The sequence below is a fragment of the Embiotoca jacksoni genome, unplaced genomic scaffold (assembly GCF_022577435.1).
Source record: "Embiotoca jacksoni isolate LCO1_2020_lvr unplaced genomic scaffold, fEmbJac1.0.p SCAF_2, whole genome shotgun sequence".
Classification (NCBI taxonomy): domain Eukaryota; kingdom Metazoa; phylum Chordata; class Actinopteri; family Embiotocidae; genus Embiotoca; species Embiotoca jacksoni.
In genome coordinates this window covers 3663228-3690905 of record NW_027185340.1, presented here as the reverse complement: position 1 = coordinate 3690905, position 27678 = coordinate 3663228, and the positions used below count along the sequence as shown (strand labels likewise).

General features: G+C 40.2%; 1 protein-coding gene across 1 annotated transcript; it reads right to left on the bottom strand.

The window, feature by feature from the left end:
• Positions 1-1119: 1119 nt before the first annotated feature.
• fstl1b (follistatin-like 1b) lies at positions 1120-22642 on the bottom strand. Its single transcript, XM_069154010.1, has 11 exons — positions 22471-22642; positions 22285-22341; positions 8747-8848; positions 8450-8579; positions 7371-7403; positions 6765-6895; positions 5674-5792; positions 5197-5309; positions 4534-4644; positions 4324-4418; positions 1120-2592 (listed from the first exon to the last, which is right to left on the bottom strand). Exons 1-11 carry the CDS (start codon positions 22471-22473, stop codon positions 2551-2553), a joined length of 936 nt encoding a protein of 311 aa, XP_069010111.1. The 5' UTR covers positions 22474-22642; the 3' UTR covers positions 1120-2550.
• Positions 22643-27678: the final 5036 nt, after the last annotated feature.

The window sequence follows — 27678 nt, the reverse complement described above, 5'->3', positions numbered from 1 at the left end:
ATTCTGTTTTTATTATAATATATTAATGCAAGAAACTGTTTATGAAAAGAAAGTGAATGAGCCGTCCTTTTAAACCTGGCCTGGGAAGGATCATCAGTCACTGATGTGTCAACACAAGAGGTTACTATACAAAGTTACTATACGGGCACAGCAATTCAGAAATGTTGTCAATGGCTTCGCTGAGTGGTGCCTGATGATAAGTAATGAAGATAATATTATATTGGCAGCCAATCCAATCACCAGTGACCTGGAGATGTTCTACCAGTCTGTTGTGGCCAGTGCACTGTACTTCGCTGTGGTCTGCTGGGGGAGCAGCATTGGAGCCGGAGACACCAACAGACTTAACAAACTGGTTAAGAAGGCCGGCTCCATCATTGGCTGCAATCTAGACAGCCTGGAAAAGGTGGTGGAGAGGAGGACGCTGAGGAAACTATTATCCATATTGGATAATCCTGACCACCCTCTCCACCTGCTGCAGGGACAGCGGAGCACTTTCTCCAATAGACTCCTCCAGCTCCGCTGTCACAAGGACAGATACAGGAGATCATTCCTGTCCACTGCAATAAGACTGAACAATAACTCACCTCTGGCAAAATCCATCACACAACAATAACACTGTTGTCTGTTTTTCTTGTTTGTTTAAATATACAACAAAAAACAAAAACGTTGCACTATTGTTTAGTTAGTTTTAATTTAATTATTCTATTCTATTTTATTTTATTCTATTCTATTTTATTGTATATACTGTGTATTTTTATATTTAATATTTTTTACTGTTATTTTATTTCTTTCCTGTATCTATAAATGCTGCTGTAGCAAAAAAAAAAAAATTCCCCTTGGGGATTAATAAAGTAACTATCTATCTATCTATCTATCTATCTATCTATCTATCTATCTATCTATCTATCTATCTATCTATCTATCTATCTATCTATCTATCAATACTGCTGTAAATGGCTCTTTGTCAGAAAATGGAATAGCTTTATCTTAGTTTCCAATTGAAGAAATTATTTATTTTTCCTCTCAGGAAACCTTTTTCTTTCACTCACAGTATTTTAGAATTAAATTTGGCAGATAAACGCACCCACTCTTCCTCATACACACAAAATGACAAAGCTGTTTTGTGGGGTATGGGCTTTATTGGCATACAAACATATTCCTTACAGTCTCTGCACTTTTAGTGGAATGGAAAGATCTAGCTTGAAACTAGTAATGCAACTTTCACACAGACATTTATCAGGGATAGAGTCACAAAGCACTAGTTTACTGCTAAACGTCAGCAAAGCACACTTGTTTTTGCAATGCCACATGGTGTGCTAGCCTCCGTGCAGGTAAAAGTAGAGACCTATCCCGTTTGCAGGTCTAAGGCACTGATCTTTACTGTCAAACATCCCAATTTAGATACAAGATTCAAACAATTGAACACAAAGCAAACTACTCTCAGCATCACAATTTAATAGTACACTCACAGATACTCTCTCTCTCTCTCTCTCACACACACACACACATTTTATCTGCACCCAGTTATTGATGCGTCTAAGCTACTTCAGCTGACAGCGAGGCTAGTCCTTCTGTTAGAGGGATTTTGAAAGCACAGGTATAGTGTTGTTGCTGGGTCCAGAGTAATGTTTTACCTGGAGAGTTTTTTTGTACATCGTTTAAACACTTCATCAAGACTTTGGTTTCAGTTTTCACCATGTTATAGTCAGATCAGGTCTCGCCGGGGTCCAGTTGTGCTGCTCCACACTTAAAGCTGAACCACTATGTCTTCATCTCCGAGATGTAAGACGCAGACAGACAAATGTTTGACCAAAAAGCACCGGAGAGACTTACCTAAGCATGACATGGGAACAAGATGAGTTCCAACTCAAGCCAATAGTATACTGTACATATAAGCAAACATTTCTGCAGCAAAAGTAAAAGATTAAAACTAATTTCAGCCATGTGGGAAACTAAAGTCTAAAAAAAAGCAAAGGAGAAAGAAGGAGAAGTGCAATGGTCAAGTAGTGGCCTACAGTGGCAGTTCTAAATGGGAACAAAATCAAATCACTCGTAGCTTTTCCTTCTTATCACTGCTTTGTTAACAACCTGCTGACATATGGAGAAACATCCTGCACCAGCTGTCAAGCAGTCAGCTTTCTCTGTACTCTGACAGCACCCACATTTCAACAGGTGGATCCTCCAAGCTCCTTCGCTCACTACCTTATCAAACAGTGACTTTTCATTTTCCAAAACAGTAACAGTTTTTTTTTTTTTCATAATACCTGTAAAAAATATAAGGATTGTAGTAAAAATAGCCCCATGGCTAGGTGTAGGAGCGCAGTAATACAATCAAACATGACTGTGCTGAACACAAGGGAATCCGATTATACTCGATCACCCCTGCATCTAACAAACATCAACACAAACATTTAAACACTGCAAAAAATGTATAATAATTAACATAGCAGAGACACATGAAAAAGTCAGTTTAATAACACACGGCCGCAAGGTAAATCAAGTATGGAGGAAGGGTGATGGCATGCATCCTCTCCTTCTTTGTGTCCTTACTTAGGCCTCCTTTTTGCTGGCCTTCATCATCTCAACTGTTTCCTGTAATTTAAAACAATGAAAAGTTTAAGGAAACGTGACATTTAACTTAATGAATGAATAATAACACAAGTGCATGTCTGTCTATGTCTGTCTGCATTTGTAAATATTTTATCACCGCAACTGCAACAACCATGACCAGAGGCATTATGTTTTTGGGTTGTCAGTTCATCCGTTCATCCGTCTGTCCCGTCCTCAAAAACACAATATCTCAAGAACACCTTGAGGGAATTTGGTACAAATGTTCACTTGGTCCCATGGATGAACTTATTCGATTTTTGGGGTCAAAGTCAAAGATTAAGATCACTGTGTCTTCATGTCCCTCCCAACTGTCTGTCAAATTCTTGTGAATGCATTATTTCAGGAATGCCTCCAGAGAATTTCCCTCCAATTTGGCACAAACGTTCACTTGGACAGAGGGATGAACCGATTAGTAGTTGGAGATCAAATAAATAAATTGTGGTGATCAAAGGTCAGAGGTCAAAGTCATTACGACTTCCACTGTCAACATGTTTGTGGCCATAACACTAGCATTCATTTACAAATCATGATAACATTTCACATAAATGTCTAAGAGGATAAAATGAGGAAATGATGACATCCAAAAGGTGAAAGGTTAACTTTACTGTGACGGCATAATGTTCAGCATAAACACTTGCCTGGTCTTTATTCAACACCGTAACTCAGGAATAGAGGGGGAGATTGTGGACATATTCCACATTTGGTGGGATACAGAATTGGTGACACTAATCTTGGGAGTCCACCTTGAAACTGTGCTGATTGCGGAGGCATACAACTACACAGCGGTAATTCAACTTCTTAATATGTTTGGAAATGCACTTGAATGCTTTTCCATTGAAACAAAAATTACATTTTGAAGGTGAATTTCGTGTATATTTGCCTAAACTTGTGCCCACAGAGACACATTTGTTTACACTGGCATTAAAAGCTGCCCTTCTCAGAGTACATGACCTTGCTGACTCAGCAATGGCCTCAAGCCAGATCCCTGGAGCTGACTTGTGAGCATCATGCTGTCATTTACACACATTAGCAAGCATGCACATACGCTACAAAAATACAAAACTACTCTTAAGCTACAGGCCCAGTGAGATCATTTATATTTATTTTTGCATTACACGTTAATAATAACTGATTATTTTTTGCCCCTTTTGGATTTTTGTTAATCCTCCACATGAAATCTCATCTGAGAACTTCCTTACCCTTTGAAATTTTATAAGAAAATGAAAATGTTGGTCGTAATTTTTATTTGCCATCTGCCCTCTATTTCAAATCCACTATACGGTTTTATTGCTCTAATTCGGAAAACATTTATTTGTTTCGCAGCTTTTGATTTATTGTTTCACTTTTCGTGCCAGGAGTAATAAAGCTGCTGATACTGTGGCTCAGCTTGCTGCACAGTCACATAAAAATGTACACCTACTGAAATCCTCTGTGAATTGAGATAAGCTTGCTGAGCAGTTTAATTCAAATGCTCTTTGTCCAGAAAACACACAGCAAGTAACCCAGGTTACATCCTGAAGGCATCTAAAAGCAGATACTGAACGTATGGCTCATGTTGATAATATTTCATGGACTGGTGGGCCAACAGCCAAGTGGTGTGAAAAGTAAAAGATTTTCAAAAAGGGAAGCACTTCTGACGTAGATTAACATATGTCATTAATATGATTGATATACTTTATGGTGTAGATGGGTTTTCAGGTTACAAATACAGACCTGATGCTTGTTGAGCTCAGCTACACGGATGTTCCACTCGTCCTCAGTCATCTCTGCTCCAGCATCTGTTGACTCATCTGCAGGCGCCTGTTTGTCTGGACACATTACAGAATGGTCAAGGGGGATTTGTTTTGGTGTGAGAAAAATAAATCCCTTAAATTATGAGTAGAATAAAGAGGATAAAGATCATTTTCAGCATTTTACACTTACCAGTGCAGGTCATTGCAGTACAGACCCAGTTGCCGCATGCACAAACGCAGCGGTTACACTCTACCTGGGTCTCTGCTCCGTCCTCATACGTTTCATCCTCCAAGGCACATTCTGCAGAAAGACACATGACAAAGCTCTCCAGCCAAGACCACAGATAACAGACCGTAGCAGAATGATAACAGAAACAGCATTACACTGATATACATTTCCATGACCAAGATTTTGAAAATACCACACCACTCATGCAGAAGCTTAATTTCCACTTCACATGCCTGTTGGCTACTTTTACCTTTCTCATGAATAGTCAGCAAATCTGCCAATACCCACAAACAACCAAAAATAAACAGTTGGCTCGCCAAAATGTATGTTTGTGTGTCCTTGAATTTGGTGAAGCTCCAGGGTTCAGTGTGTCAAAGTGACTGTCTGACAGAGCAATGCCTCCGCTTGCTTTGAACGTTACCCCAGATGACTGAGCAGGCTGAAGTGACTCCCGTAAAACTCTGACTTCGTCTCAAACTCTTCTCAAAAGAGCAGCAACTGAAGGCTCATTTCCAGTCTGATGGGAGTCAGCGCTGCACTACCGAGCTGCTATCAACGCATGTCGTATATCTACAAGTGTCTATCTTTACATTACATTATATAAGAGTATCACTTTAAGCTCACTCTTCTCTGGTGGATTGAAGCCTGGCTTCAAGCAGTTGAGGAACTCGTCAAAGCTCAGCTTCCAGTCAGCGTTCTCGTCAGAGAGCTCAATGATGGCATCGACACACAGGCTCCTGGGAAGCACAAACATATATGCAAATAAGTATTAGCTGCTACATACACTGAACATTACAGATACAATGAACAAACAGTAGTGTGGAAATTATAATTAGTTTAGAGGGTATTATTCTGCACAGTAAAGACGCTTATGCCAGTGCAGACTCCCACAGGAGGCCTTCAGTAATGTTTACTCTGGCCCAGATACGGTTCAATGACTTACACTGTGTGCCTTAAAATAACAGCACACAGATATGATTCTGTATGTACAAGTATTACCATTGAGGCTGGTGAAAAACAATGCAATCAGTAGTTGTTGTGCCTCCACCCTGCCCTCTCATAAACACTCACATACATGTGCAAAGCAACAAACACACCGACCTGAGCAGCTTGTTGCTCTCCTGGTCTGCATAGGACTGCAGCTCCACAACAGAGTCATTGTGCTGGATGAACTTGAGCAGCTCTGAGGAGTCCAGCTGAGAGTCACCATTGTCATACGACTGCAGAAACACGGACAAACACAGCAAAGGCAAAGTTAATGCCTGCGTGCAACAGGACAAAAATGTTACAATGAACTGCCTGATCTAAACATTATATCTTCAGGACAGACATTATATTTTGATTAACATGTGTCATCATCTGCATGTGTGTACTAAAAATATGACTCTAAAAGAAGTCATGAGTGCCAATACTGCAAATTTAGTTACTGTGACCAAAAGAGTACAACACGTGCCATGACATCATCCTGTATGTTTGATGTTAAGTGATTTAAATTTTGGCATGAGAAACTCAAGGACCAGTACTACTCTCAGCCAGTATTTATTTTTTGAAACATCTAAAAGTTGGGCTGGAGTTTTATTAGAATGTGACAAAATTCTATTCATGTAGTCATTTTTGGAATACATGTTTAAATTAATGTGTAGTCATTGCTCACACTCAAATACTCTTTGCGTAATGCAAAGGTGTTTTAATATTGTCCCTGGAGGGCAACTTAACAAAGGTTTTTGAAATAATTTGGCAGAATCAGTGCAGGACCTTTCACACAATTTACCAATTATATGACTATGTGGTCTGTTTGTGCAAGACAGATGAACTGAAAACATTCATTAGATGCTATATAAAGTTAGCAATAAGTATACTGTCATAATGTGCAGCACAATTTTATGGTGCCATTTCAATAACTCGTCTCTTCTGCTTTAATGTCATCCATGTCAAACGGCGGGGAGGCAGGTGTCCTCCTCTTCAAAACGGAGATCCTCATTAAACTGAATTACGACCATCAGCTGACACAATTGAAAAGTTTATCATATGAATAATTAGGGACAGTCTGAGGCGGCTTTAAGGATCAGCCTGGCCAGAAGAGGCCCACACAGGATAAATAAACTGGGGTGGGAGTGCTGGAGTGCACTAAATGACACAAAAGTCCGCTCTGTCATTTCTGTCTGCCAACAGAAAAAAAAAAAAAAGCCCACCTTGAAGTATTTGAGCAGGATGTCGGAGAAGTTGGAGCCCTTGGCAAACCAGCCATCAGGTACAACCTCAGTTTGCAGCCACTGGATGACACGGCTCCTCAACTCATTGCGGTCAGCAGCGTAGCAGACCACTGCAGGGGTGGGAATGTTTCCAAAGGTCACATGATTAAATGATCCAAAAAAGAAAATCTATCTTGAAAGCTTTTCCACAATTGACCCCTGTCCTTTTGTGCATATGGTACTACTTCCAGCTTCATTATGTCCTTTCCATTAGACCATAAATTGAAGTGACTGCACATGCATAATAGCGAAACCTTAACACCAGATCGAACTCATGTGAACTATGACCTGGATCTAAATATAACACCACCCATAATTAACCCTGAATTGACCTCAGTAAAGTGAACACAATAACAAAAGAAAATCAGTTTAAAGATTTTTTTTTAAATTTTTTTTTTTTTTTTTTTTATATCACAAAAATGGAAAACTGTTCTATTTTAGGAACATAAATGCATATATATATATATATAGATGTAGATATATATATATATATATGCAAAGAGAGTAAGCATGTTTATACACATGCATACAAAGACACAAACTCACCTGGGCTGGCAGCAGCCTGGTCTGTTTTCTTTTCTAAAGGTGATTACAAAAAAAGAGAAACAATACAGCATTTTAGTCTAAATTTATTGAATGGCCTTGTTTCCAATTAATGGTGATAAACCTTGCTGTCACTGAACATTTGGCCAAAGGTCTGGAGAGAGGCCAGCGTGACATAATGATTTTATTCCTGACTACCTTTTCTGCCACTGATCAATGTTCAGGCCAACGGGGACACATTGACTGCGACATTGTCAAGTGTGACATGAGAAAGTTCACTCAAGATAAGACCTTGATATTAGATGCATTAACAAAGGAGTCAAAGCTAGGGGTGTGAAGGGAACGGCAGATTGGCTGACCTTATATGGTTGACTATCAACTCAGTCACCCTAGATTATCAGTCACATGAATATGTACTAGTTCAGAGATAACATACTAATCAGTTCAATTAACTATGTGCAGTATTATCAGCACCGGCACCATTTGTCACGTGAGCTGAATGCAATTACTCCAAGGGTGCCAACTGGCTTTTTAGACTCTCTACCTCACACGTATAATATAAATCAATGAGTGATGAGTTTAGTGAGATTTTAAGGTTCTCAGTTTAATAGGTTATAAAGTGTAGCCTAATGAGATGGTTGTGCTCAGTTTTATAGCCAGAATAAAGTAATGTTGGAACAATACATTTGAGAGATTTAGGTTCACAATAACTATAGGAGAGTCTCTCAAGTCAAGTTTAAAATATACATTTTCAGATTTGGCACCTCCTCAAGTCAAAGTACCCCTGACTGAACAGTTTACTGCCTTTTATAAGAATTTTTTTTTTTACATAATTATGTTCTTACCCACACTTAAGTGTGTAATTTACTGGGGTTGTAAAATGTCCTTGGAGAGAGCAACTGACAACACTGGTCAAGAGGGAACTTTCAGAGTGCTTAACAAAAGACTTTTTCACATCTACAATACCCTGAAAATGGAGTAGCTCCCAATATCTGAGGAAGATTGTGTGATAGTAATGAGGGTTGGACCGTATCATTAACATTTTCTTCTTGTGGTTTGGTGTCATGTGCTGTTGATTGTACCCTTGCAGTTTCCATCGTGGGCAACTTGGATCTTCAAGCCAGTCAGACAAGCATCTCTGTGGAGCTCACAGTGATTCCTGTAGGTCTTCCCATTGCTGCCACACACTGACCTCTTGTGGGGCTTACAGCTCTGCAAAGAGAGACAAAGACGAGGAGGACAAAAAAATAAAGTAAAAACTGGGGTAATTCTTTATCTCAAGTCTTTGTTTAATGTTCTTACATTTCTATTCCTTACTTGAGGCAAATTAACGTCACTTGTTCTCTGCTGAGCTGCAGTACTACACACACAACACTTACCTCTATGCACAGACAGCTCGGCTCTGCCTTCTCGTTGACAGCGCACTCTCTGCCGGCCCCGCAGAACACATTGGCACACACTTTGCTCTTGCTCTGCAGCTCCTGAAAAACAAGAAAACACATTGTTTGCACTTTTAAAAATAGTATGTGCTGGTTTCACACACAGGGCGGCGCTGTTGCACTTGGAAGTGAGAAAGTGTGTTGACCACTCTTCAAAACGCTTATCAAACTCAAATTTGCATGTGGGACCATACATCTTAAGTTCACATTAAACCACGTGTAGTCAGACTTGCAGACATGAAGTCTGTTTCCCCCCTCACTGAGCTGACAGTAGAGTCATGAAGGCTGCACTGCACTTTGTTTTTAACTCCACCAAGGAGTGTTTTTGTCTCTGTATCTCTGTTATTTACCAAGATACCTCAAATTGCTGCACAGATGTCAAAGAAATTTAGAGGAAAATAAAATGAAAACCACTCTTAAATAGCTTCAACATATCGTTTAATTGCAGACTCCTACATCAGCTGAGTTTTCCTGAAAAAATGTCTAGCATTCCCCTCTTCCTCTTTCAACATGATTTATAAAAATCCACAATATTTTTGGGCCTGATTTAAATAAAGTATTTCTGGTTGTTGCCTTATTTCTGTTCTTTAACGTGATTTTAAGTGTCTGCACTTTTGCTTAGGTCTCTGGAGACGCATTAATTGCTGCCATACAAATTATGTCCAGACTTGGATCGAAAGGTGATTTTAAATCAAAAAAATGTACAGACACAGATTAAAACAGTTTTATCGCTTTGAGAGAGGAACAAGGAGCAAAGACAGGATAAGAACCACACAAGCAAACTGTTAGTTCAAAAATACTACTTTCTTTAATTTAAATATCTCTAGTCTTTACATTTAGTCACTCTCATGTTCTCATCACAAATTCAAATTTTTTTTTTCTTCTTTTACCTTTGTTCATTTTAAAAGACTGTCATCAGACTCAAAAAATGAGTTCACCGTACCGACGATCCAGCCAATCACAAGACGCCAAGCGGAGCTTAAAGAGCTGTTTTATGACCGCTATTACCTCCTCCTTTCCCTGTCTGTGTGCCTTTGTATATGTGTATATTTGTGTGTAATTGAGTTTGCATGGGTGTTTCCACATCTGGAGTCTGAGCTGTGTTTTCCTTTGGGTCCATTCCCATGCTCTGTGAAATCTTTTCTCCTCCCTGTTTCTCTAGGCTCCCCTCCTTCTCCTCCTCCTCCTCCTCCTCCTCCTCCCTAAGCCGCTGTTTCCTGCACTAGCGAGACAGAAAGTTGGCCGTCTGTGTGCAAGTGTATGTGAGCTGGCTTCCAAGTTTCTCTGTGTTTATGAGTGTGCAGTTTGGTATGTAGGTTAAAATGAAGGCAGATTGTTGTCACCGAACCTTCACAAGCTCTAATGATAACATGATGGATCTGGAGGGTGGGGGCAGCAGTCACATGCAAGCATCACAGTGTAGCAGATTTAATTCAACCCTGGTGAGAGGCCAGGGATTGCAAGGATTTACTTCATTTTTTATGCATGGTTTAAACACACACACACACACACACACACACACACACACACACACACACACACACACACACACACACACACACACACTTACACCTAAGTTGAGGTCATGGAAAATCTTCAAAGCAATCCCAATGGCCTTGAGCATGTTGGACAATTCAGTTTGTTAGGTTCAGATGGCCTAGAAGCCTGTTGAAACCTGTAGAAACCTCCAATGAGAGCATGAATAATGGATGGCCTCCTTAGATGAATCTGGTACAAACACAGCGCTCTGTCTGTCCGTCTCTCTCCAAGCAGAACTAGCGGAGGATCCCTGACATTTAGTAAATGAATACAGAGGCATGAGGTGCTTTTTTTTTTTTTTTTTAGATGATTCAAGTGGATTGTTGCCATAGTAAGCGCATATACAAGCTCCTGTTGTGGCAAGATCACAGAAGTGTCAGTCAAGCGAGGCAAATGGAACCGAGCACTATAATGAGATCACAGCACAGTGTGTTGTTCAGATTTTATGTCTGACACAGACATATAACACAAGACTGTAGAAAACAATGGGCAAAATTACTTGAATGTCACCTTCACAAAACAACAGGAGACGACCTTACTTGGTCATAAATCATGCTTGCATGAGGCCTGGAGCCCTCACTGTTGATATGAACAGGAGTGGGCAGACATTCTCCATTACATGCACCATCACAAGCACGCCAGTTTGGAGCCTCATTTTGAGTCGTAATTCAGGATTCGTGTAGAACTAGAGAAAAATAGAAATGTATATCCCTGTAAATATTTCAAATCATTTCCAGGTATTATCATCATCTTATTCCCACACAACTTGTCCACTCATTCCTGGAACTAGACAACTCTTAACACCTCTAATAAACATGTGACATCTTGTATGAGAATTGTGTAAAAATATGTATGAAAGCAAAAGAAAAATACACAAGTAACGGGGGTTTTATGGGAAATTACGTACTGTATTATTTTTTTGGCCGGGCGTTGTGACTTCCTATAGCCCGTTCTAGCTGGTTGCTTAGCAACTTAAAGGAACAATGTGTAGGATTTAATGGCTTCGAGTGGTGATGTTTCAGATTGCACCCACCCTTCCCTTTCCAAGTGTGTAAGAGTGACCTTAAGGTGATGTAAAAATGCAAAAGGCCCAATAGAGCCAGTATTTATGTTTGTCCATTCTGGACCCTCCTCTTCTGCAGGTATGCAGGGCTCATTCTAAGGTAACACAAACACAATGATCCTTAGTTTCAGGAGATTATACCCTAATGAAAGTATATTATGAATAATATATTCTATTTTTGCTAGAAGATCCCAGTAAATCACACACACTGGACCTTTAATTGTCACGACAAGGCTCATAATATGTGACAACATAAAAACGTGTTACTTGTTGACCTTTAAAGGTGCTGCCAGCTTGATTTCAGAGATTTTTTTTCTTTTTTCGGGCAGAGCCAGGAGTCTTTATGCAGTGTTAAACTAAGAAGTCTTCTGGCTTTAGCTTCATACTTAATCTACCAATAAAAGAGTGGTATCAACACTCTTATGTAACTCTCCGCAAAAAAAGTAAACATGTCTATTTCCCAAAATGTAAAACTGTTCCTTTTAGATAAGTGCTTATCATGCATGTAAACACACTCATTAACCCAATCACCAGTGGAGCAGACATTTATAAAAAATGTACAAACTCAGCACAAACAAAAACAAACACACCGACTCTGAGTGTCCTAGTTGAATGGCATACATTTCCACTGACAACAAATGATGCCTTCTCCCCCATTTAAAACCAATCACAGGAGCCAGTGCTGTCGTAAGTGACTGGTGAATCATGACAGAGCAAACAGAGTCCTTAATACAAAAAGCTGTCTCAAGCATATTACTGATTGCATAGACCCATTTCACAGCTCATGAGCCTCAACTCTTGCCCCTTTCTTATTTTATTCTTTATTTTCTTATTTTTTTATTTAACTCTTCTTGTCAGTGGGATGAAATTATGTGAAGGTTTTAAGAAGATTAAAAGTTAAGTGATTTTTTTTTTCTTAAAACCGTGTGTCATTTTCCTCTTTGCATCTCTGCGTGGTTCCTTCCTGTTCGAGTACACTGTGCTCTAATTTGTGCTGTTCTGCAGTTTTCTCTGCCCTGTCATCTTGTTCCCGGCGCCATGCCCTTTTACAGCTGCAAGAGACATGCCAGTGAACCAAGACCAGAGCTGGAGAGACGTCAGAGGAGGAAAATCAGTGAGCGGTGAGAAGAAGAGGAAGAAGAGAAAGTGGTGAAGAGAGTCTGAATACTAAGAAAAGGTAACACAGTGAAGATACAAGAGGTGTGTGCACTCTGAAGAGAAGTTTCTCCCGTGCCACATGTTTGAGTAGCCCCATGCTGAGGTAGACTTGAGTTAAAATAAAAATGTATTCTTGCTTCTTATAAAGCCTCTTATATTTTCACTGCTGATGAGGACATATAGCAAGGAGAAATCTGCACACACCAACCCATCAAAAACATTTGAACATCTGTGAGCATGCCTTATTGATCTCCTTGTGATTACACACACATCACAACAGTATGAGTAAGAGAGCCAACCCGTCTGTTTGTGCACATTTTGTGTGTATTTGTTGGAGATGCTTCATTAATCAAGCAAGGCAATCAATGCTTCCCTCCTTTGGATGTCACTTACAACCACTGTTAATCCATTCCCACAATGCACCCTTCCCCTTATTAGCATAGAAAACATTGATTTACAGATGGTAAACACCCTGCTGTGGATATACTTACAGCAGCAAACAGCATAATGGAAGTCACTTGAAAAAATAAGTGCATTAAATACTGAATATAGCCTCCTCGTTAATATAAGAATGATCAGTAAAATTGGCTTGATCAGTTTGTTTGGCACATAAAGCTTCAATGAAAGCAGCAACAAGCCTGCAGCGTGATCACTTCTCATATTGAGTTTTTGCCTCCTTTATGCTGTGCTAGAGAGGTGTTGATTCAGCGCTATGCTCAATGTGGAGGCTGTACTTTCCAGCGCTGTTTAATTGTACGGCATTATAAAAAGGATAAGGCTATTGGAGATTCAGTTGCATCAACATCTTACATCTGACACATATTGGTTTAAGCAATAACTGAATGTGAAAAGCTTCAAAAAGTAAGGATTTATTGCACGGTTGTTGTGTTGGATTTATTGAATGTGAATAGATACCATCTCACTGTGAAAGATGTGATATTTGACAACTTGAAATGTTTTGGTCTGTTGGACCGCAGACATTCACTTTAAAGTTAATGTTTTCCAATATTTTCATATTTTCTGAACTATGAATCAACATTGTTGTTTGATAAATGCCTTATAACATTGTAAACTTTACAATGATCCTGCATGTCTTTCATTTTATTTACCTTACTTGTTTATTTCTGACCTCAACAGCAGAAAACTGCATCAAATTTGAATAAAACGATGACAATCATGTTGTGTTTAAATTTTATAAGACTGGAAAACAAAACTGTATTTGAGAAGCCATTGGGGAGTTATAATGACATGTAATTATTAAGCCATCAAGTCAAGGCAGGCATTAAAGCTCCCAGCTGTAGCTACAAGGCATCAATCTATTGCTTAAAACAGGACAGTAATGTGGTTGCCTTTCCAACCGTGGGACTGATATGAAGGTGTTCAAGGATTAGTTTGACATTTTAGAAATTATACATCTATGGTATCTTGCTGAGAGTTGGGTGAGAAGTTTGATACCGGTCGTTTATCTGTGCGTCAATTATGAAGCTGAAGTCAGCAGCAGGTTAGCTTAGCTTAGCATACAGACTGGAAACAGAGGGAAACAGCTAGCCTGGCTCTGTATGAAGGTACACACAACGGGTCTGTGTAAAAGCTAAAACAAGTTGTAGTTTTAAATTGGATTATGTGGAGGTCCCTGCACGTGCCAAACAAAAGCTTTGCACCTACAGTTTCCCACTTTTTTAGATTCAGATTTAGATTCAGACAACTTTATTGACCCCAAGAAGGGCAATTAATTTACAGTTTACCATACACGCAAACTTTAAAGACTCAGACAAAGCAGTTCCTGCCACATGTCAGAGGCAACAGATCAAGAGTTGTTGCTAAGCTGCTGGCTGTTGCTTTCGATCTATTTTACTGACAGTCGCATTGACCTTTTCAACTAACTCTCAACAGGACAGCGAGGAGGTATATTTCCCAGAATGCTTGTCCGCAGTACATACATGTCTAAACAAATCCTCCTTTGAAGGAATTCCATGTGTGAAACATCATGTTTGTCAAAGCAGAACACTGCCACTGACAGAGACACTCAGTGTGACAGATGGGCAGACAAATGCATTCACAGCAAGGCAACTTCACCCTCAAACCCTCAAAATGCAACCCAGCGCTTTACAACTAACGAGGGACAAGAGACAGAGGCAGGAGAATGAGATTGAGAAGGTGGAGGGGGTGGGTGGGTGGGGTACATTCCTAAGCTATGTTGTGCCCCAGCTGGGGTCCAACACAGTTTGTCCTGAGCCAAAATCTCCTCAGTATCTGGGTCAGACGTGCCCCTGCTCTCCAGCATGCCCCTGCTCTCCAGCATTTCCTGCTTTTGCCTGTGGTGTCTCTCCAGCTCGAGATTGTCCAACACTCTTCAGCTTCCATGAGACTGAGACGTGGGCTCATGCCAGAAGCAAAGAGGACAGGGAGGGTTTGAGCTTGTTTCCTTCAGCCCACAAACATTCTCATTCCTCTTCCTCCTTAACCAGACCTTATGAGAAGAGAAGTGGAGCATATCCAAAGAAGAATGAGAACCACTCTCACTAGTCACACTGTAAGCTAACTATGATCCAGTTTCCTCCTTTAAGGAATTTATGCGAGCTTGTGGCTAAATCCCTCACACAGGGGAGAAACATCACAGACTATCACCGGCTCTTGCTTTGAGTCATTACAGAAAGCTGTAGCTTTTTCCCTCAATAATTCAAATCCCACCATTCTTCAAACTCTCCGGCCTTTTTTCCCTTTCTGAATCTATTCGACTGTATCTTCATTCATATCAAAACAGACCCTTAAGATCAGACATACAGTAAAGCCTCCACTCAGAAACATTCTCCACATTCAGACCCCAAAAAGACACAATCCACTGACATGCTTCCTCTGAGCTCCAGCGCCTTGTTAGTATTTCCTGGATTATGTGACAATTGATTGACAGCTGATAACAGAAAAGGTGGGATATGTCCTTGGAATAATGAGGCCAAAGAAAGACTAATTTGAGTCTGCTAGAACGATACGAGCTCTAAGGGTGGTCTCAAACGCTCTCTCGGGGGCCAGGTCTGAGATTAAACCTGCAGAAACAAAGGGACTCTGGGTAATGACCAGTTTACACGGATCTGCCTGTTATTCTTCTCCCTGTTTCTTATTCAGTGTGAAAGGAATGTACCAACGGACGGGATGATGTCACCCCAGTCTGCAGCCTCTTATTTTACACCGACCACCCTTGATGTTCAAGAGCTGAGATGTAGCAACTACACCCTAAAAGAAACCAGAAGAAGAAGTCAAAAAAAAAGAAAAGAAAAAAAGAAAAAGGGAGCCAACAGAACGACACAGTTCGATAAGGAAAAAAGAGAGACAAAAAGAGGAAGGAAAACCCTGAGAAGGGAGGAGCGAGAAAGAATCAAACAAAAGAGAAGCAGGAAATAAGTCAGAGTTTGGGCAGAGCTGCATCTGCTAGCAGTTAAAACGTCACCAGAGGACATAAAACGCTGTGAACACGGCACCACCCCCTCCAGTGTTCACCCTGTTGTCACACTGCTGGGACAACAGTGTCCCCTGTCCTCCCCACCTGTCTGTGTCCCATCTTTATTCTGCATTTCTATCTTGTCATCCTTTCCAGTATGTTGTTGCCTGTTCCCACTTAGATTTGCCTCTCTCTTATTCTTGATCACACAACCTCGGCATTTTCCTCTAATCATTTGTAACTTTCTCTCTCTGCCCACGTTGTTGTCACCTTTCTCTTCCCTCTGACCCACCCATGTTCTGTTCTGGGCATTTTTCCACCACCAGGGAGGGGAAGTGAGGGTGAGAAGGAGGGAGGGTGGAGGCTCAGACTCAGGCTCAGTCCAGAGGAATGATTAGACTCCCTGCCCTCCTCTCTGCTCCCTCTGTGAGGCCAGAATTGGGGCGAACGGCTGGAGCATGTTTATAGAAGGAAAAGGCCCATTTACAAACCGCAGAATTTGTTCAGCGTGTGCCGCCATTTAAAATCTGTTGCGCTGAGGATCTGCATGAGACCACACCTTTATCGCTTCTGATATGGTATTGTGATGATACACACACACACAAAACAGGTCTAATTAGTTTTAAAAAGGCATGTTTTCCCTCACTGTTCACAAACTTTTCAAAATATGTCAGTTTAATAAGCGCTGAAAGGATTCATTAGATAATCAATTAGTTGATTTACAGAAAATGAAGCAGCATATTTTTTGATGATTGTTTAACTGTTTCAGTTAATAGGTACACATGTCAGGTATTCACTAAGTCCAGCTTCTCAAGATATATATTCCAGTTATGGGCTATTGATGAGATAGAACAAGCAATTGGACATTCACTTGGAAAAAATAATAAATTTCAATGTTTTGATGTTTATGGACAAAAAATAAGTAATCAACAGAGTGATCAACAATTAACATTGTATTTAATGTTGCTTTTTTAGCCTAAGAACTTTAGCAGTCACATTTATTTATAGACCTTGTAAATGCAACTCTTCATGTTATCTAATTATCATTTGTTCATGCTTATTTTTCTATCAATTTTGGCAGAACAGCAGTCACCCCCTGAGTTATATTTTCTTATCTACATTCACTCCACTTTTCTATCTCACTATCTTAAATGAATCAAACTGGCATTTCTGTCCATTAACCTACACTCTATAACTACAATGAAATATAATGAAAACCACTGTGTAACATTTGTTCCCATCAGCAAACGGGTGACCTCTGTTGAACTTTTTACCCACATACAGGTAAAAGGTGCCCCACATGAATGGGTGTGCAGGACATCCGTGACACATTTATTTTTCAGGGAATATTAAAAAGAATCTGGTCCTGATTTATTGAAGTAAAAAAGAAAAGGGCTGCAACTAATGATTACTTTTGTTATCGTTCGATCTGTAGATTCATTTTTCAGCCGAGTCCTTCTAATGCATTTCAAATATAGGGGAAAATGTCCGTCACTGTCTCCTGAAGCACAAACCCATTATATATTATGTGTAGTTTTAGTGCTACACAGGAGCAGCAACACACTATACAATACGGAGAGTGAAGCAAAGAAATGTTTGTCATTTTGGCTTGAAAAGCAAAAAAAAAAAGGCCCCTTTTCCAGTGCTGGTGTCGGCTGGGTGACTTTTCATACCAGGTACTTTTCTAAATGTGTTTTCCACTGCCGTTACTACCTCCAGCGGTGTTGTTAATATAGTGAAGCTGCATGAAACTGCTGTTATGTCATCTCCATGTCGCAGTTTATCACAAGCCTGGCTGCACAGACTGTTGCTCACAGCTATAGTGTTCCTCACTTTGATCATAGTCTGGAGACCCTGTTCAAATTAGCCTATCAACAGCCACTCCGTATAGGTTGGATCAATCAGCAACCGGCCAGTAGGGGTGGCTACATGTGATGACGTTGAAGTTAAGTGCTTCTATAAATGTAGTTGGAGTTTTGGCGCATATGGTTGGCAATGCCGATTGGTTAAAGGCCGCTCCAATAGTTTCAAAAACCCGAGGTCTACATCCAGCAGGATGCAGCGTTTGGAAATGTTTCTCTGTGGAGCGTGGCTGTATTCGTAATGTATTTGGCTGGTTTGTCACAGCCGGACACAAATTTTTGTTTCGGAAGAGAATGACGGCAGCAAAACAAAAAACTGCTGAAATTGATCTGAAGAGATTTGTGAAATACTACAGATTTCAAATGATGAGACAAACCCGGTTGCTCAGCTGCGACGCAGGAAGGCCAGCTAGCCTTGTAGCTAATGTTAGCATATGTATTTAGGATAACAGTCATTATATAATTGTATTAGAGTATTTAATGAATTTTAGCTACCACTATTTCGTATTAGAATATGTATGCTGTGTATGTGTATTTCAGATCTTCCACTATTTCAGTCAGCGTTGGTGTTTGGATAAAACAATACACAAACAAACAGTACACTCTCATAATCGCATACCTGAGAAAAAAATTAAAAATTGCTTCATAAATCTTGTGCGGGTTTAAATAAACCACGTTAAAACCTGTGGTAGGTTTTCTGGTGTACGGTGGAAGAAAACAGTAATCCGTTATCCGACAGTAAACCTCTTTTCAACAAGCAAACTGCATTTTAAAAGCAAGACCTGATGTCAAAGTGCATCCTGTACACAGGCCACTGGACGCACAACGATCTCTGGAGGAAGTAAATGGATGATACGAGTTGTTTTTTTCCTCTTGTTTTGACAGTTTGTATTATCAAGGAATTCAAACAATGTTTTTTTTCAACACATCCCACTAATGATGATGTTGATTTTATTGCTTTTGTGAGCTGAAAAGAGGAAAAAAGTGGAAAACTGTCATCATTTATACTCTTCAGGAGGCATCACTAAATTAACTGATTACTTTTACCACTAATACATATGTTTAACTTTTAGTATGAATGAGTAACGTAGCGTGTTACATATTCATTATATCCATTTTACAAACCCTTTGAGAAGACTTCAGTGCCGCTCTTGGTCATTATGTGTGTGTGTGTGTGTGTGTGTGTGTGTGTGTGTGTGTGTGTGTGTGTGTGTGTGTGTGTGTGTGTGTGTGTTAATTTATGTGCGTAGTGCCTTGGAGTGCAGAGTGCCGGTAATGATAAGACACCAGTACAGCTGGTAAGCTAAATGAGGACTCCTTTTAAGCGAAGCCAAGAGTGACGAGAACACACTGCAGGGACATGAAACACAGCACACCCCCTCTTTTTCTTTCTCTACCCCCTCACCACACAGCCAAGTCTTACCTCACTCCCAATCTATCCTGCTATAATTGCATGACTGTGGCTCCATTTCCTCTTTGCTTTACATCACTCTATCTCACCGCCCTCCACAATCCCTGCGCAGGATCCATGACTGGATGTTGAGCTACAGTAATTAGAGCAGGCTGATACAGACAGAGGACACAGCGTCCCCTCATGCTCATGTTCCCTCCACCTGGGCAGATATTTTTAGCCCACCTTGAATGAGAAAGAACAAGCATCAACATGGCAACATGGCGGGATGCCTGAGAGGCCGTGGCTCAATCAGAGCCGGCTACAGGGCCAAAACAAGCTGTTGAACTGGAGGAGAGAAGAGCTTGTCTGGTTGCCTTGTTGGGCATACTTCCTCTTGGCGTATTTTCCAGAAAGCCAATAACTAAATTAACCACTGTGTCATTCCACCCTGTCACCGTGGGTAATGCAGGATAATACAATAACAACGCATGTCGTAAAAACTGAAATATAAACAGTGCCCTCTCACAGTTTATATGCGGGTGTGCGCGCTGATGTCCCCTGAGGCTGCAAACCCTTATGACTTTCACTATGCCTGCATCCGACCTCCTCTGCATATCAAGCTCCCGGCGTGTTTGAGTAAAACATCAGCATTTTATTCACAAGATGCTTATCTCGTTTCCAGCCGGCACACAACAACACACACACACACACACACACACACACACACACACACACACACACACACACACAGAGTTTTTCTCGACCCTGGCCACCCTGACACACTACATTTCTGAGCAGCTTATCTTCAAACGCAGCAATTTCTCACCTCAGGAAGCACACAGGCATTCTCCTTCATAATAAATCAGGAGTTAGTGTCCAGATTTTAATAGCCTGCACTCATGGCGGCAAATAAAAATATCAGTCCACACACAGAGAACCTTTTTTCCATCCATCTTCCCAGCACTTTTTGTCCTGTGTATCCTGTAAAATGAACACGTATCCCATCAACTGAACATAACTTGCGTCAGATTCACTCCTGGGAGGGCTTTGCTGCAACTTGTTGACCTCCTTTGGACAGCACGCTGGTATGCCAGTCCAGGCCCTTCCCACAGTCAGTCAACAGGCCATATATTATCAAGGTAATTACCTTTGGAGAATAGATGCCTTTCTAATGTCTATTTCCTCGGTAAACTCAACAGAGTCTGCTGTGTGCTCTGTCTCCACCGTGCCATAGCTCGCAGGTCATGGCCATGGATTCAATAAAGATGCACACAATGGCACATTTAGCAGCCAGCAGCTGCATTGGAAGGTCAGCAGGGAGGACCTGTGTGTCAGGATACGAGCGATGTTGTTGCAGTTGAGACACTAATAGCCATCTGCGTAAAGCTATGGGCAGAAGATATGTGGTTTGTCTGGCGGTTTTACATTTGGCGTAGCTGTAAGCGATCGAAGAATCGAGACACTGATTAGGCTACGGTTATTACTTCATCCTGTTACTGTCGTGCATGTCAACAGAGGAGTCAGCACAAAGCCAGGTGTTCAACAGCTGTGTTCGTTGAGGTTAAGGCCATCAAGCACCACCTGGTACATGTGTGTTTCTGTTTCTTCAAGGAACATTTTGGGAAACACAATAAATCACTTTCTTACCAAGTTTAATGAGAAGATTCAACTTTCGATGCTTGCATGATTATACAACTACTTATCTTAGAAAGTGCTGGAAACCGGGGAAAACAATTCGTCATGTTACAGGGGATTATGTGCCGGGCTATTTCCTGGCTGGGACCTGTTGCCAGGCAACCAGTGAAAACTCAAAGAAGTCGCTGCTCTCACTGTAATTTATGCACTTTAAAGGCACTGTTTGTTGGATTGTATTGGGTAGAGCCAAGCTAGCTATTTCCTTTTGTTTCCAGTCTTACTGCTAAGTTAGGCTACCTAACTCAAAGAGTAATTCTTGAAGTCGACACCAAAACATTTTTCAACTCCACATATAATACTGGACGTCTGTCAAATTTTTCAGGAGTTGAAACTTTTATTAATTCTGTGTTGTTTGAGTTGGTCAACCATGTGTGCCACCTAATCTAACAGCACCAAATCTTACCTCAGTGTTTACTCAGAGGTTGGACCACTTAGTGCTGCAGTGTGACACCCATAACGTGAGCATTGTCACAACCCTTGAGCACACTCACCACCCCTGAGTACACACAGACAGCCAGCACACACTCTCTGACTGACCACCCAAACGCAATGTTTGCCTGTCATTATCGGCTGCCAGTCGGCAAAGCGTTTTGTACCAAAACATCGTGCAGTATTGATGAAGAGGGTCCATGAAGGCCCGAGGAGAGCAGGGGTGATGAAATCTCCACAAACACTCGCCCGCCCTTCTTTGCTTTTCACAGCTGTCCGTCACTCCTGTGTCATTCGCGTCCTCTTACAGCAGCTTTTCTGCTGTGCTGTGAACTGCACAACTCCACAACTCCACTAGGAGGAGAGTGTGTGTGTGTGTGTGTGTGTGTGTGTGTGTGTGTGTGTGTGTGTGTGTGTGTGTGTGTGGTCCAGCAAGATGGAAAATGTGTATGTTTGTTTCAGTTTACAGTCAAAACAAACATTCACTTATGTCTCCAGTGCCTCATCTGTGCAGTGATTTGAATGTCCCTGGTGGAAGACACTATCTCTGACAATTTAGTGAAACTGCTCGTCAGATTGTCCCTAATGATGCTCATAATTGCGCAGAGAGAAAAACAATGATGGTATAATTGGTTCTCCTTAAGAAGATACATGCTTAACAAGATATAGACCCAGTGAAGTCTTGAAAACCCATCTGTACGTGGCTCGTTGTCACCATGCACCATATCTCGGATAATAGACCTTTTCCAGATGTGTTCAAGCTTGTCTACGTCGTTGAACAAAGCTGCTGTGTGTTACTCCAGATGGACAGTTTCGTGCGTAACGATTATAAAGTGGTTGGTCCAACATTTGGTGCCAATTTCAAGCTTTAAAAATACAATTATTTTAGATAGTTAAACTTACCTCCGCGTTACAGAGAGCCACGGTCAGGAGAAGGAGCACAGCGACACCTCGCAACATCTGGATATAAAAACAGAGAAAAGTATGGTTTAGTGAGAAAAGCGAACGGACGTGTCCAGTCGTATTCATGCAAGGTCGCCCAGTCAAGAAAACTTGTGGGAAAATCCTGATTTAAGTCTTCTGCATTACCATTTTGTCCAAGTGGTTCGGCTCGGGGATTGGCTCGGGACGAGGTGCTGCTCTGGATGTCAGGAAGGAGTTGGGCAGAAGAAGGTCCGCGATTTCAAGAAATTTGAGGAGCGCTGAGGAATTCCTGCCCGTCCGTCAGTCTCCCCTCCTCCTCTCTCACCGCCGTGGCCAATGAAAATGTCTAGAGTCCTCCGAGTGGAAATGTAGGAGGGGGAGGAACCAAGGAAAGTGTGTGTGTGTGTGTGTGTGTGTGTGTGTGTGTGTGTGTGTGTGTGTGTGTGTGTGTGTGTGTGTGTGTGTGTGTGAATTAAATGGTTTCAGCAAATACATTTTCCAAGAGATGTGGATTGGATGTTCACTCGCATTGTGTGCATATATCCAATATAATCCACATTATGTTATGGTTATAATTTTATATAATTTCGCGTGCCTGCAGTAATCCATTATTATTATTACAAGTGCCAAAGGATGAAAGTTATTAAATTATCCGGCATTTTTACTGGGCTTGTTTCACCAGTTAGGTAAATAACTGGTATTAATTCATATCTGGCCACTAGGGGGCAGAAGAACTACAAAAAGCGCTGTAGCTGTGAAGGACACAAAATCAACCTATTTCTCAAGCATGAATTTACCATTTGATTTGAATTTCCAGATAAATTAATGAATGTGAGTCTAGTATTTACCCTTCATTTGGGTCTTGAGAAAATTCTGGGTCTCCAGATGTTCCGTTTTTTGTGATATGTATCTCTCATTTGTGTAATTTGTTTGCTGAAACCTGCTGCTATTAAAAGTGAGAGCTGGATTGAGTCAAAAACAAAACAAAAAAAGCTAAAAAAAACAAACAAGCCAAAGGCCGTGTTTCCATTACAGTATATCTGCTTCAGTCATTTTGCTCTTACACTGTTACGACTGTGGTCGTATTTTTATTATTATTATTATTATTACTATTATTATTATTATTATTATTATTATTATTATTATTATTACTCTGCGCATGTGTGCTTTTGCTGTTCGTCTGTATGAATGAGAATTGCAGCAGGTGTGAGTGTGTTTGTAAATGGGACTGTACCCTCAAGTCATTTTAAGTTCAACTCCACTTCCCTTTTGTAAATATTGTTTTAAGTTGTGTGGGTGCTTCATATGGCATGCTGTGCTTTAATGTGTTTGTACTGTCTGTAGCTAAATACTGTGCATGTGCGTACACATATGTGTACAGTATATGCACATAATACATTTATGTTGTATAGTTTCTCTGGAACATCACCCGAAAAATTTAACGAAATAGATTTTTAATGATCTGAATTTTCTTTAATGTGGAACATCAAAAGACCAGAAACAAAAGCATTCTTTAATATTTACTGTATTATTGATAGGGACACTTTGTAATAACACAGTTCTCAAAAGCTATATATATTAAAAAAAAAAAAAAAAATTGAGTTTCTTTATAAATTGGGTGAACATTTTAAATATTTTTGTTCTTTATTCATCTCCAAAAAAAGTATAGCAGTTCTGGAGTATTTTCTATAAATTTCACATTTCACAAAAAAAAAATATTATTTAAAGGAAAAGATCATGTTTATTCTTAATAAAACTACAGTAATTTTTTTCAGTGCATCTTACTGCCATGTTGAAATTATTTTTTTGATTTTTAAAAAAAAAATTAAATGTCATCAATAAACTGACCTTCATTGGGTTATTGACCAGATATTGAGATCATTATGATATTGGACTTCATAAAACAAAATGAAATGCCTTGTAACAAGGAAAAATAGAAAAGGCTCCATCAGACATCTCAGAGCCATGATAAATGCAGATATTCAAAGTGGTTCCATTGGAAACCTTAACTGCATGAATATATTTTCTGTAAAGCACTTAATCTGTATTATTGACAAAAACAGCATTTAAATGAGCCGTAGCCATGGGAGAAAAAAAAAAAAAAAAAAAAAAAAAAAAATCAAGAAATACTCTTGATATGGACAGTTCAGTAGAAGGTTTATATGAAAAGATTAGGGTTACGAAAGAGAACCTTCACAATTATCAATAACCATGTTAAAGCATGAAAAGAAAGGTTTGACACAGGAAACAGACAGCCGTTCTTTATTGTCATGGTTACCATAATGACCACATGGAAAAGTCATGGAACAGTCATGGCTGAAAAAAACACTGCCTATCTGTTTGAATAAAAAAAACAACACCAGTTTCCATTATCAACACCCACTTTCTTCTGATTGTCCAATTTCCAACCCACAAGCACATGATTAGATCAACGGGGTGAATGCTCTGCCTGTGATTGGTTGTAAATTGTGGGAGAGTTGAAGTATATATAAGAACAATGTACTGTTGCATGCAGTATGGATACGCCCTGAACTTTGCATACACGTAACATGAACAAAAGTGCCAAAAGGATCAGAGTTCTGTTTTTAGTTTTTAGTTAAGTCCCTTTATGCTTCATATTAATTTTGTGTGATATCATGTTTCAGCTTTGAATAGGCTGTCTCACCATCGATCTGCGAGGCAATTCGAGTTGTCTCTTTCTTGAAGCGTCCTTCAATCAGATCCCATAGTACATGCATAGAAGTCCTCCATAGAAAGACCTTTTTACCTCATTTATTGAAAGATGAACAAGGCTCCTATGATTTCAGCATTTCAGGATTACACAGCACCATTGGTGTGCATGCTCCACCGAGGAGTAATTAAAGAGTGATTAAGAAGGACAGTCTGAGGTATTGAATGCAGCGGCACACTGAATTTTGAATAGAAAGTAGAGGATGAAGGATTTCTCTCCACTGCAAGTCATCAATTATATATAACTTCATCCCCTTCAAGTAGATCTACCTATTTCAATGAATGCTGTAATTATTTGACACCCCGGGGCTTTTTGTAATGGTGTGTGTGCATGTTCTTGTGTTTGCACTTGTACTGATGCTGAATAACAAGCAGTGAAAAACATCTACAAATATGTCATGCTTTTTGTTAGTTTTATGTTTTTAGATGACCTTGTTGACCTCTGTTGATGGATATTGTGTATTTTTCCATATTGTCTCACTTATTCACTGACCTTTGTTTGCCTCCTGGTTTTGCTGACATGCAGGAAGCTGTGTGAAAGGGGAAGAACATATTTATTTTCTTTGTGCTCCCAGTGGACTTCCAGGGGACTGCCAGTGGGCGGGGCCAAACTAAAGTTCATCTGTAAGACAACATAACAATGCAACACAGACAAACTATATTTTGGTGAGCTGACTAAGTCGATGACACCTTCTTGGCAAATGGTTGGCAACCAAGCCTGTCTATAGAAATTGTTTATGTATAAAACATTTTTAAGAAAGGTATTTGCCAGGACACATGATGTTAACACTTAAAAGAGTTTTCATGGTTTTACTCATCATAGTTTTAGTACAGGCTTTGGGGAGAACTGGAAATTGAAATTTTATCTTTTGTGATTGCTCGAAGAGACGTGTCACGTTTCGATTACCTGAGTACGGGTTGGGTGGAGGTGAAGAGGATGCATTTGAAAATTAATCAAAACTATTTGGGGGTTTGGAGTTAGAAAGAAGTGAGCCTACCAGACCTCTTTTGGCTGCTCCCCATCTCAGCCAGTGGCTCAAGGCTCGAGAACCTTTGATGCTACACTGCAATCTCTGGCAAAACTGTGAGTGGTCATCTTATTTTGGGTAATTTATGGTAAAGCCAGGCTTTGACAAGAAGAATGCATGAAATAAATTAAACAACATTGTTTTTATACTGTGCACCATGAATTTACCACTGTAAGAGTGCAAAGCTAAATTAAAGTACTCGTTTATCATCTTTGCAAAGCATTCACTGTGAGCATATTCTATTCTTTTCCCTACAAACACCTAGTTTTGTTTGGGCCTTCCACAGCTCATAACTAAGCTAAAGAAAAGATAATTTGACTTGAAGCATGAAAAACAGAGGTTTTAAAAGTTTTTATTTAAACTAAGATGAATTAAAATCAACTGTTAAGGCCCGATACACCGTCTTCAGTGTTACAGGCCCTTTTCTTCCTGATTTATTTTTCCTTCTTACAACAAATAAAACAAACATACAAGGTATATATATATATATATATATGTAAAAAAAAAAAGAAATTATAGAAAAAATGCAAACACAATGTGACCAAGAGTAGCTTGACTGATATGCAAAGGTGATCATCGACTGTGCCATACACACTCACACACACCGCCACACACTAATACAGATATGTGTGAAAACATTTACATCAGATTTCATCATGTTCTGCGAGCAGCTGGGAGAAGATGAGCTCTTACAAACTGTTTAATTTCCTCTCCTGCTCATACATCCAACAAACAATACTCATTCGCTCTTTCCAAGCCACTACTGTAAAATTTGGGCTGTTCAGCCACTGATTTAAATTCATGCACTGTGCATGTAGATATGAGCTGGCAGTGTTCAGAGCAGAGAACAGAGGTATTTGCTCCTCTGATGTCTCTCTGTGTTCTGCCGGGGGCTTTCGAAGAGGCATCTCAAATATTCACAAGCATCCATCAATGCCTGAAAGGGTCAGCGACTAGCCACACCACTACGAATCCCACACACTCCATTCCCCCACACACACAAACACACACAAACACACCATACACATTCAATTAGTTTCTTTCTTGTTCCTGGAGTTTTCTTTAATCATGGTTTTTCTATCATCTCTTTCTCCGAGGCCTGCAAGAAGGAAAGTGTGAGTCTGGATTCAGAGGCAGCAGTATGCGTCCTTATGTGTGTGCTGGCCAATGTGTGTGCAAAAACCAGGTCCCTATAATGTCAATCATTACATTTCAGGGGAAAGACTATATTATTACGTCACATTTTGAATAACGGTTGGGTCTCGGAAAATGCATGTAACGTAAAGTCATTATAATGTCCTTTGGGGTGATGGAAACGTTGGAGTGGAGGCGCGTATATGCGTATGTGTGAAACTGTGTACAATGGGTTGTGGTTTCCTGTAGCAGGGGCTTGTGGGTGGGTGCACTGTGCCCTGCAGAAACAGTTAATATGATCATGCTTAAGGACTCCTGTTTCACTTTAATACACACAAGATTGCTCCAGGAGAGAAAAGGAGGGATGATGGCTGTAATAAAAACAGCTAATCAGAGCTAATCTGCAAAGACAGACAGTTTGGGGGGGTTTTTCTCTCCTTAATGGAAACAAATGAGATGACACTAAAAGTGAAAAGAATTG

Bases quoted from the DNA above. Each gene is read 5' to 3' on its own strand.
- fstl1b (XM_069154010.1), bottom strand. The intron at 6,896-7,370 runs GTGAGTTTGTGT...CCACCCCTGCAG, and splicing joins CCAGGCTGCTGCCAGCCCAG to TGGTCTGCTACGCTGCTGAC. The intron at 4,645-5,196 runs GTGAGCTTAAAG...GTCTTTCTGCAG, and splicing joins CTTCAATCCACCAGAGAAGA to AATGTGCCTTGGAGGATGAA.